Source organism: Copidosoma floridanum, unplaced genomic scaffold, assembly GCF_036245765.1.
Source record: "Copidosoma floridanum isolate Cflo_tuat_1 unplaced genomic scaffold, Cflo_Japanese_pri ptg000029l, whole genome shotgun sequence".
Lineage (NCBI taxonomy): Eukaryota > Metazoa > Arthropoda > Insecta > Hymenoptera > Encyrtidae > Copidosoma > Copidosoma floridanum.
Genome location: NW_028321906.1, coordinates 8,494,574 through 8,506,828, shown reverse-complemented (window position 1 = coordinate 8,506,828; position 12,255 = coordinate 8,494,574). Strand labels below are relative to the sequence as shown.

The 12,255-nt window shown below is 39.9% G+C and overlaps 2 protein-coding genes across 2 annotated transcripts in view; one reads left to right on the top strand and one right to left on the bottom strand.

Annotated features, from left to right (window-relative positions):
• Nucleotides 1-779: 779 nt before the first annotated feature.
• Nucleotides 780-1,233, top strand: LOC106644683 (histone H2A). Its single transcript, XM_014360309.2, has one exon. It carries the CDS (start codon nucleotides 780-782, stop codon nucleotides 1,167-1,169), a length of 390 nt encoding a protein of 129 aa, XP_014215795.2. The 3' UTR covers nucleotides 1,170-1,233.
• A 3,006-nt stretch (nucleotides 1,234-4,239) lies between these two features.
• Nucleotides 4,240-12,255, bottom strand: part of LOC106637153 (uncharacterized) — a 48,470-nt gene continuing 40,454 nt past the window's right edge. Inside the window, exons 4-5 of the mRNA XM_023389799.2 lie at nucleotides 6,033-6,217; nucleotides 4,240-4,830 (exon numbers count right to left, since the gene is read on the bottom strand). Of these exons, the coding sequence (XP_023245567.2) occupies nucleotides 4,426-4,830; nucleotides 6,033-6,217 (590 nt within the window). The 3' untranslated portion in view covers nucleotides 4,240-4,425. The remainder of the gene's footprint in view (nucleotides 4,831-6,032; nucleotides 6,218-12,255) is intronic.

Sequence of the window (12,255 nt, the reverse complement as noted above, 5' to 3'; positions counted from 1 at the left end):
TCTTAAGCTCCGCTGTGACGGCACTCCAAGGGCTCGTAAAACCTAACCTTGTTCGAGGACACGAACCTCTGCAATTCCCGTCAAAGGGTCACCACCGTGCCCATCCCCAAGAGCATGAAATTGGGGAGTGCGTGCATAAGCTAGCGATTGACTTTTTAAGGATAATATTTCATAACGTGACGGCACGTTATCCGACATGAGGTACCTGCTAATCGTGTGCAAGCACTACGAGGCATCGAAGTATTTTACGAGCAACTAAACAAGCGTATTAACATTTACACTAATAATTACTTCTGTGCATGTTTCGCAAGGAGTTTAGCTGCATACTTGGTAATGAAAGGCTCGTATTCTTTTGCAATTAAAAAATTAACGTTTGATGAAAGAGTTGTGACAATAACACTTAGTTTTAGACCTGTATTACCCGTAATCAGTGCAACAATTTTTTTCCATCTGAAGAGAAAACTGCTAATTAGGTAATTAGCAATTAGCATACGTGACAATGGCCTGTAAGCTCCATCTTGAGTGTAAAAAAATTTTTTCCAAGAAAACGCCACTAGCACCCCTGACGGAGATTTTTCCGGAAACAAAAAGGCAAAATCGCCAACGGGCCACCCCCACTACTGCCTCTTTCTCAATGAGCTGGCTTGTGATTGGCTCGGAGTAGCTGCGATCGCAGCAACGCCGAAAAAAATCGCCTGTCAAAAAAAATGCCCACAAGGCATAGTTAAGCTCTGACTCGTTGCGCGACAAGTTGCATTGAAAAATCTAGTGTTTGAACAATGACGGGACGTGGCAAAGGTGGTGCAGGAAAGTCTAAGGCGAAATCCAAGACGCGGTCCTCCCGTGCGGGTTTGCAGTTCCCGGTCGGTCGTGTCCTCCGACTTCTGAAGAAGGGCAACTACGCCGAGCGTGTGGGTCCTGGAGCTTCGGTGTATCTGGCCGCGGTACTCGAGTACTTGTCCGCGGAGGTTCTCGAGTTGGCTGGCAATGCTGCCCGTGACAACAAAAAAACCAGAATCATCCCTCGTCACCTCCAACTAGCCATTCGCAACGACGAGGAATTAAATAAGCTACTCGGCAACGTAACGCTCGCCCAAGGGGGTGTCCTTCCCAACATTCAAGCTGTGCTTTTGCCCAAAAAAACCGAAAAAAAGCAATTCAAAGAGTAATCTTAGTGGAATACAAAAAAATCGGCCCTTTTCAGGGCCAACAGTTACGTTTGACGTTGACCACTTCTCATCAGTACTGGTAAGATTGTTAGCTATTGATTTATATTAATAAGTTATAAACATATATTCTCTTACGTCGTTTATTCGAAGAAATTTCACGTACCAACGTAGCGTCCCATTTCACGAATAACTTTAATATATATATTTATAAAAAAATGTATTACGTGCAATTTGGCATGTGTATTAATAAACTTTCGTTGTGATTGGAGTAAATTTGACTGCTATGTGAAGTTTCGTACGATTTCGATATTTAGGGGTTTGTGGACATTAGAAGTGTAACTTTTGAGATACTATAATAGAAAAATACAATAAACGAATATAACACGCGCTTGGATTATCTGAAACTCATCAGACAGTATGAATATTGCTTTTAAACTTATGCAAGTAAACAATAATAAATGTAAAAAAATAAAAGTAATAATAACATTAATTGATGCATCATAATTTTAGTTTTTTTAAAAATGTTTGGTTTATAATTTTTCTACACAAATTATGTAAGACATTTATTTTTCGTTTGATAAAACATTTACTTTGATAAAATATTTACGATAGTTAAATAAAACTATAGGTCAGATAAATATATATATATATTTTTTTTGTTTTATTCATTTTCAATATACAAATTCGCCTACAGTATAAGGAACTACTGAATATAATTTAAACGTAATCGCCTCACATCGCTGTTATACATTTATCACGAATCATTGCGAGTTTGGTTTTATATTTCTGAGCGTAAAAAGCACTTCTTACGTAATCCATCTCAATTGCCTTTTTTCCGCACATCAAGTTATTTTCAAAATGGGCTGAGTGAACCCTCTCTCGCGTGAGAAAATATGTTGCATATCTATATATTTATGTCTCTCTCTCTTATTTAACCTTCATTGTGCAGGCATAAAAAATACGGCAAATGCATATATTGGAATTAGCACAACACCCGTGAGCATTTAAAAAAAAAAAAACATTCAGAATATACAGATCTATTATACTGTACTCTGATTGATTTACCTTTTTACTTGTATGCGTAAGTGGTATTTCAATTAATTCTTTGATTCGGTAATTTCAAAAATATACGCTAAATAATTTTTCCACAGCATAAAATATTTTCTACATTTATTTGCGAGTTTATAAGCATCCGAAGTATTTAGCTATACTTAATGGCAGCAGCCACACGGAGAACACAGTTTTATACATTTTTGTTTGTTTAATAAAAAATAACTGAGTGCCTGATGCGTGGCATTGTATACCCGGATGTTTTTTGTTACTTCCACCAAATACGAAATAATCAGGAAAAGTTACACCATTCGACAATTATTCAATCAAAGAATTTGGTTCATGTATTGTCTACCCTATTATCATTTATTTACATTTGAATTTAGTTGACACTTCTCATCACGCTACTTTTATAAACGATACTATAATTATGACATTCATGTTTTCTTACTCCGACAAGTTACCCATGTTTACTGTGATAGTTTAGTACATTCTGTAACATTCAATAATTTTAATAGTAAATAGCTATTGATAGAATTACAAGACAGAATTTATCATTGTTATTTCTACTGTTTAAGGCTACAAGAAAAATAGTCAACTCTTTGTTTTTTTGCATTTCTTTTTTTGTTCGCATTTAGTTAAAACACATGTAGTTAATGCTCTGGAACTTTTGAAGCAAAATAATTGGTTATTAAGTCTATAGTTAATACATGAATAAAAATGGCTATTCTCTATTGTACACATCCAAGTATTTCCTTCAAGAAAATAAATTTTATCTAGGAAGAAACCTGATATTTTCACGTTGTCGCCAAATGTTTTGCGTACGATTCATACCGGCAGTTTTTATGCATCCAAAAAATTCAATTTGAGTGTTAATGTTAAAAATAATTGCACTAAAGGTAATCTAGTGGAAAAATAACAACTGCTGACGTGCTTACAACGATGATGGCATTGAGTTTTATACCCAAGTAATTTTCCTTGTTTTCAAAAAACCGTAAATGGTAATCGAGTGAAATTGTTTTAGTTTTCCAAAATTCTCTGTTTTCTGAATTTTTGTCATTAATAGTATGCATCCTTATGGCACAGTGTAAAAATTTGGAACTCTTTTACTTCAAAAAATGATTTAGGGTCGATTGTAAAACAAAATCATGTGTCTATTCAAATGGTAAGTGTATTTTTACGGTTTACAGTGCACACGCGTACTGATCTCATCATACTCTTTACATTACCTACGCAAATGATTTCAATCTACTGTAAAATTACACAATTATTATGATTATTTAACAATCACAACGTGTTTTTATTTACAACATGAACGAACAATTGTAAAATATATATTTTGTACATAAAATTTTTACATTAAAATTCTTATGGTGTCTAAGTATTTTCTATATTTTCAGTGAAACAATCTCGCATAATTATATTTTTTACATAAACTTTATTGAATGAAAACAAAAAGTTTCGTATTCTCTATTAAAAAATAAAAAATAAACGCTACCATTTTGTATATGTACAATTTTTATCAATAAAATTAGTATTACGATTAAATAAGTATAATAAAATTACGTTTACAGCGTTACATTCAATCCACTGTGGTATTGTCGTAATTATATTTAAATAAATTATAACTTTGTTCATCAATTCAAAGTTCGAAACAATGTATTGTACGTGCCGATAATCGATCGACACACTGTCAACATACATCAATTTCAATACATTATACTGAATCATAAAATTTGGCAACACCTCAAGCATGTAACATTATATAATTCATGTATATACCTACACTTGTTTTTACATGATCAGTGTGTATTTATGTACTTAATTACTCAAGAGAAAAAAGAAATAGGTAACATCTATGCAAAACTGAAATTATTCATAACGACGTATCGCTCATCTGAGCTTTTTTTCATTCACATTTAACCTACAAGGCTCGACTAACATTTTCATTATTGTTTAGGAAGAAAAGAAAAAAAAAAAAAAAAAAAAAAGAAATAATGCGACTACCAAATAAAAAAAAAACACTCCAAGTAGGCCCTTACTTCGAGCTCGTGACAGAGAGCAAAAACGTCCACGTAACGCTCTGCTGCTCTCGCAGGAGTTAAGTAAAACGAAAAAACGCAACGTGCCGGAGTCAACGAATCACCCCGTAGTTAACAAACAAGCCAAACCTGGGGGCGTTTGACGCATCCAAGCTGCAAGCGTATTAAAGGTGAGCCAGGACCTCGACGGCGGCGACCGGAGGCGTTTGATCGCCGCTCAGGATGACGGGCTCGCTCTCGGTCTGGACGATCCTGACGAGGTTCGCGTCCTTCTTCGAGGGCACGAGGAGCGAGCAGGTGCCCGCGTCGTTCTGTCGGCCACAGTAGCTCGGCGGCCGGCTCTCGCGGTTGTTGGCCGCACTCGTGGCCTGGTGGTGGTGGTGGGTTGCGGCCACGACCCCGGCGACCGGCGCGTGGTGGCTTGGACCGTTGCTGCTGTTGGCCAGTTGGTGGTGGCCCGCCGGACCGGCGTAACTGCCGGTGTTGGATCGGTAGGTCGGCGGTGGCGACGAGGTCGGCTGCAGGCGGTCCAACAGCAGCAACCGTAGCCTGTACTCCTGCATGCTCGCCTGGAATTCACAGAATATCATTGCTGGCTATCTATAACATTTTCCTTGGCTTTTCTTAATCACTTGTACAAGTTATACATGTATAAGAGTATCATGTTTCACGGGTAAGTGCACGCACGTACATGTACATGTATTTTCGAGGGCAGGCCAATCAAGAGCACAGCGGTGTATCGCCTACACCCGCATGAATTTGCAATCAACGCGGCCGGCGATAAGCTGCTGCGATAAATAATCGTGCTCGTTGCAGGATGTGTACGTTTTTTTATTTATTTATTTATTTTATTTTATTTTTTTACTATTTTCAATTTGCCCGAGCCGCGTTTCATTAGAATGCAAGGCGGATATGAAAGTCGCAGTAGCAGGCTGGGGAGGGAAAATCCGTGTAAAGGTATGTATATACCTTTCCCAGTTTTCCTCCTCCAGCGTTCCTCTTAATATGCGAATTCTTTCGTGCTTTCTAAAATTTACTGCGCTACGGACGACGTCTTAATTTGAAAAAACAAAAAGACAAATATGAAAAGTTACGCGAGCACGTGCACACAACAAAGTTGTAAGAAAATATTTGGACGGCAATTATCAGTGCCCGTATATGTATGTATATTATGTTACGAGTGTAAAATATTGTTCTTTGTGTAACAGAGCTGTAGCGCTCCCTTGGGAAATTTGCGTTTCTACGTTAGAGCATCAGTCTCCTCCGGCTTTTTTTCCAACCTAGATTTTCTTTTTTTTTTTTCTTTTTTTTTTTTTTTTTTCAGTACGAACAAAACCTGTTCTGCATACGAAGATACGTAACTTTAGGGGAGATTCGGGCGATCTTTCGAAACACGTCTTCAAAGTGCCCTTGTAGCTTCACGCGAAGAGACGCATTCGATGAGTTACTGCGAGATTGGGAGTAAAATTTATTCAGTTGCACGATTTGTGAGAGTGAAACGGTAGAAAATAATCTCGTTCAGTTGTACACATGAAGCATCGTGAAGTCGTTCAGTAATACATATAATTAAAATATGATGTATTGAGCAACAAAATAATAATTATACGTGTGGCGTAAAAAAAAAAAAAACAAAAAAGTAACAATTGTTGCTTTTGGACACTTTATAGCAACGATTTTACATCAGGTGTAAGAAATAAAAAGTCGGCGTAAGCTGCAACGAAGGAAAAAAAGAAAAAGGCATGCGAATAATGTTTGAAAAATAAAGCATCACCTGATAGCTCGGTGGCGGCGTCCTGAACTGGAACTCGGGGTAGATCATGGCCGCGTAAGGGTGCATCGGCCGAGCGGGTGGTATTCTGCCAGAGATGCCGGGCAGCCCGAAGAAGCCACCACAGGCCTCGCGGCTGGTCACCCGCCACGCGACAGCGCTAACCGTCACCAGCACCACTCCTATGCCTGCAACAAACATTTATACAGATCTTCAATTGCACGTATAAATTCACGCGCGAGTGACAACATATATGTATTATAAATAATATGTTGCACAGACTACCCCCCCAACCAGCTCGATCGGCGGGGAAAAAAATGCCTTTCCGTTCGCCTCGCTCTTTGGAATTTTTTTTCCATTTTCAGGGTGCCCTTTCCTCCTCCTCCAATCGACATTCACCTATGTCCGCCGCCCGTCAGGACAATAACACCGCGCCGCTCGGGTGTGAAATATATCGTTCGGGAATCGAGTTATTTGTCACAGAAATCCCATCGCGGGGGGAGGAAAAAAGAGCTGGATAAAGGTTGTCAAAGTTTTTTAATTATATGGGCGGATAAGTTACGGTGATGGGTGTTGCGGGAACGAGGGACGGGTGTAAGCGTACTCGGGGACCATAAGTTCGAGGATGGGATGCTTTGTTGAATAATTTGTTACGGAGGAAAAAGAGACGAGGGGTGCGAAACTTTTGCGGTCTGGACGTTTATTATTCGGAAGTTCCGAGGAGTTATTATTGTTTCCCTCGCTTGGGATCGATATTATATACGATGGCGATGGCTTTGGGTGTCTCTTTCATGGCGCTGTGGATGCGTCATCCTGTCAATTGAAACGTTAACTGTCACGACTGTCTGCGATAATCTTAGGTTCAAGTGACCAATGGTTCGGTACGCGCCCAAATTGAGTTACATTGGATTTTTGCTTGCAGCTAGGATCGAAAGTTTCAGCAACGGCTTTAGCAGTACCCAAACAAAAAAAGTAGGTACTTGCGGTAAACCTGGTTTGTTTACAGATGAAAACAAACGAAATGAGTTCATTTTCCTCGTTGACGGCGGCGTGCATCATAAAAGTCATCGGTGCCTTTTTAATCTAGTGCGCGCAGAAACCGCAGCTATCGCGTTTCTAAAAACCACAACGCCATCCGGACGAGCCCCACCACGCGGTAGACTAATCCATTTCTATTGGGTGAGCTCACCGTAAGTATACGCACGAGTCCTTTCGAAAGTTGTGCTCTCTAAATTTCTCGGAGCAGGTGTACAAGTGTACTTTGGAAGGATATTTTTCAAATAAAAAGGAAAACAATTTAACGGTACTCTTTAATTGAAATTAATTTTCAGCGAAACCCTCTGCTACCCACACGCGAATGGACCTCTCAAAAATGTATGTATTTATGAAAAAGTGTCACCAATTCGATAGAAGACGTAGACACGTCCCACCGTCTTGTCTTACGCAAAAATACGATAAAAAATCGTTGAGCCACACCTATACTTTACCCCACGGTTTGCTGAATAGCGCAGTGCGCGTATTAAACCCAAAAAAAAGTGTCGAAGGGGGAGAAGAAAAAATGTGCACCTGAGCAGTTAAATTTTTGTGAGGCATAGAGAGAAGCTGAATTCGAGAGGCGAAACGGAGGAAGCGAATATTTTACTCGCGAGGCAAAACAGCATAACAATTCGTATATACCAAACGTGTCACGTGTGTGCACGTATCGGAGAAAAAAAGTCACCTATTGCGTTGCGAACCTTCCCCTCGTGTTCGGTCCTCGACAACACTCGTCTTTGTTTTAATATGCGTTGTGTGCTACGAATTCCGGCCTTTGCCCCGTGTTCTTTTTTTTCCCCCCTTCGATGACTTCTGCCTCGATAAAAATAAAATACAGCAATAAACGGAAGACAGAGAGTCCATACATTGGATGACATGGGAACTTAACTGCGTATGCCGTTACCGTTTACTTATTCATCGCAATTATCGATCATTCGAGATACCTATCCGTATATATTCGTCGAAGCGGAGAGTACGTAAATCTTGTCGGTTTCTCTCTTTTTCTTTATACCGTCCTGACATTTGTGCAACCTTAGGGCATGCGGGTACCTTACGAGGAGCCTACCTCGAGGGGATAATCGATATTTCAGGGATGAAAAGATCCCACGGACGTACGTGCGCGGGGTAAACCTACGTATTGGTGTAGGTGGTGGAGAGGTACGATTGGATTTAAAGCCATGGTTTTCGAGTGTATTGTATATAAGTACATAGGTATGTATAATACCAGTGACACAATACTCTCTCCGAAGGGAGGGGATGGGGAGTCCTTTTCGAGATCGAGGGAACAGAGCCCTTATTTTATTTCAGGAAAAAAGTATAATACGTACATTGGATGAAATGCTTTCATTTGTCTCTTATTCTTCGATTATTTAAACACTTGATGTATCATTGGTCCTTGCATGGACTATTTATTGGAACTTGAAAGTCAGTCTTTTTTGTAGCCAATTGGTCGTATTTTTTGCACTTTCCTTACGCGATTTATTTTCTCTGGCAAGCCAAGAAGAAAACTCATTCATACTCTATTCAAGGAACATATTGTAAATTCAGTGGCCCATCTATAAATGACGTGCATACAGTCATTGTTACAGTCACGACACCAACCCAAGCGTATGATTCCTACATCATATTTATATACATCTCGTTTTTAATCTTCGTCATCACAGTTGCAGTGAGAAAAAGACATTCTAACAGAACTCAAAGAGTCGCCCAAGAGAGGGTACATCATTCTTTTTTTTTTTTTTTTATGGGGAGGGGAGTAAAGAAGGACCAAAAACTCATTCGTCTCGTCAAGGATGACGTTCTACAAGTAAAAAAAAAAAAAAAAAAAAAAACAAGCAGGGGCTGCTATTAGCAGCTGAACAGTAACACGAGCGCCGTCGTCATTGTCGCCCCTCCCTCCTTGTTTGGTAGCATGACGAATTTTTCGTCCTCCTTAGGTATGGAAAAAAAATTGTAGAGAATGAAAAATGCGGGTCGACCCTCGATTTCTCCCTTCCTCCCGCACCCTATTTTCCTTCATTATTCGGCGATGCTTTACCATTATATATATATACACGCCACTAGCCTTCAATTCAGATTCACATAGTCAACAATTGGTTCTAAATATATGTATATATACATATCCGTATTGTATTGGAGGTATAACAGAAGGGATACAATTTTTTGTGGAAACATTTTTTTGGCGGATTTACGACTATAAGACGCTGCCTATTATTCCTTTGATTTCTTTTACGAGATACTCTTGAGACTGTTTGTTTTTTTGAGAAAAAGGCCTGCGATGAATGCGGTATCTTTTTTCATAGTTTGTATTACCATTGAGACGGATTTGCAAGATTTATATAAGAGACGTGGAAAAAAAAATAAACGAATAAATGCAGTCTCATGTTTTAACAAAAGTGTACAACTGCAAATTATAATAAACTTTCTTTGGTCTGGTGAAATATATATATTACGATGAATGAACGATCCAATAAATTACATAAAGCGCAATATCGACAAAGTTTTTTCCATAATAATTATCATATTTAATTAAACACATTATTAAAAGAAAATTTTAAATCAATTTAAATACACAAAGTAAATTCTAAGCGACCTCGTAAAAAGTTTCAATAAAAAAAAAGGAGGTCTGCTTTGGCCCCCGCGTGTTAAATTTAAATCAGCGTGAGTTACCTCTTTTTTGTTCTGGTACAAAAAATACAATAATGCCCTCCTTTGTTTCTCACGAAAAACCAGAGAGAGAATATTTATTTTCTTTTTTGCACATTGCGCGTAAGACTTTCCATAAGTCTCCTCTATGACAAATATAGCCAAGGCGAGAAGGCAAACAAGGTCCAGGCCTTGGGCGTACGGTAGATAGGTACACAAGGAACGAGAGCACGTGCGAAAGATGAAAAAAAAAAGGTGCAAGGAGAACTTATTCTATATATATATACCAGCAAGACTCGAGAGTCCTCTTTTATCCCCTTGCTCACTGGCCCACCTGAATCTCGAGGACTCCGTTAGAGAGGATGAACTGTGGTTTATTTCATTTTAGACGGGAGGGCTCCCGCCCGCGGGCTGATTCTATTTTTTATTACTTACTTTCTCGCGGCGTAAATTTCACTTTGCTTCGAAGCTCGAGCTGAGAAAAATCACGCCGCGCGTTTGAACTGATTTTTTACTTTTTCCCGACTCACCTCGAAATATTGATGCAACGAGAAAACAAAAACTCACGCCAGTAAATGACACGACTCTATCATCGCTGTCGAACTTTCCGTGACTAATCAGTATAAAAAAAAAAAAAAATTATAATAACAATAATAATAATAATAAAGATAATGGCCAGTGGTGGCGTTAATCACGTGGGTACACCGTATAAATATACACACGAACGAATGAGAGTAAACGCGAGCTGCGTGACACGGCTCATAAATTCTCGTACGTAGAAGACCGTTGTCCATTCATCCGTTCACAAAGACACGTATGAGCAGTAAAAGCGCACCCCCCTATTGCCGCGCCCGAAAATTCAAACCGTAAATGTATTGTGTACCAGTGCAGTGCTCCCCCCGTGCACTGCCCTTCCTTTCACTCGACGTATCATACGCTCGCTCTTTTCCTTGCTCTAATCTCACTAAAAGCGTCAAAGAAACCCATGCGGCGTCCCGACTCGCGCGTCGACCCACCCTCTCTCGCCGAAAAGAAAAAAAAAAATATCTTCTGCGAGTGCTCGAGCGTATACAAGGAAAACCGGGGTATCCGTGGTAAAAAAAAAAAAAAAAAAAAAAAAAGAAAAACGAAAAATGTAATAAAAGTGCATAAACACAGAAGAGGAAGAGTGGCTCAAAGCGACGGAAGCGCAAAAGAGCAAGCCGGAAAAAGTGGAGAGAAGGGAAAAGGAGTTCAAGCAGGATCGTATTGAAAAACATTGGACGGGGATGATTATGAAGTCAACAAATGTTGGTTTTTTCCCCCCAAGTCAGTGATGCACACTCGTCGAGTTTGGGGTGAGGTGGTCCTATTGTTTCACACTGCGGAAGGTATGGCGTTAATGAAGAGAGAATACGAGAGCGTTTGACGAGATTGTACAGGTACTCGTGCTGCCATGCGATGACATGAAAATACGAAAAACACAAGAACAATGTATGACGGACTGTTTTTGTTTTCCACGCTTTTGTAGTTTTTTTTTTTTCTCTTGTTTTTGCTTTACAAAAAGCTTTTGCATCAAAAAGGCAAAAGGTGAGGTAGCCTTATTACGAAAATTTAGCATAACAGATGCTCCGTCAAAATGGAGTGTTCAATTTGGAAATACGTTCAACATTGGGTTGAAAATATATTTTATATATATGAGTGAAATCCTGTGATTAAATGATCTGAAATGAGCTCCATCAAAGATTGTCTTTGATAACATAATTTCAATCACCCCAACCCACTTGTCTCATGGATGAAAAAAAAGAGATCTTTTTTTGTCCCCCAATTGCTATAGGCACATCTCATCGGAAACAGATTCCAACTTCAAGCGGTTTCGCAAGCCCCGCGCTCGAACCGCGGAAAAAAGCTCTTCGCGCTTTCTCCTCCACCCGGAAAGTTCAACCAACCGCGACAAAGACTGGAGCAAAGTTCAAAGTCAAAAGCTCCCTTCTCCAACGACTCCGGCCAACTTGACTCGGCTATACCACCTCCTTACGCCACTTCGCCCTCGTACGTGCACTCGCAGCTGCGCTCGTGCGCACCAAACAAGCGCTCGGCGAGCCTTAACCCCCTTTTTTTCCCCTCCCCCCAAACCTCCTCTCCTTTGCTTTGCCCCGCGCCCATTTGATCCGCGCGAGCTGGCAAAAGAGCTTCGTACACACACACACACAGCTTGTTAAACGTCGCGTCACCAGAGCAAAGGACACTACATCGCGCTACTTTGCCAAAGTCGTATAGCTGCGGCACTCGAGGGGATATTTTGCAGCCTTGATGGCTGTTTAAGGATGTTCCTTGAGCGCGGCTATTACGTGCGCGCTACACGCGTGCTGTATATACATATTAAAGTGCACGCAGCTGGTATACATATATACGTGCAACACTCTTGCATGGACGCGTGTCTATTTCAATTGATCTTTTGTTCTTCGAAGGTTTTTTTTTTTTTTTTTCTTCTATTTATACTAAAATACGCGAACAATTGGCTTCCGCGCCCAAAGTCCAGGAGACAGCGTGCAAAGGAGAGATC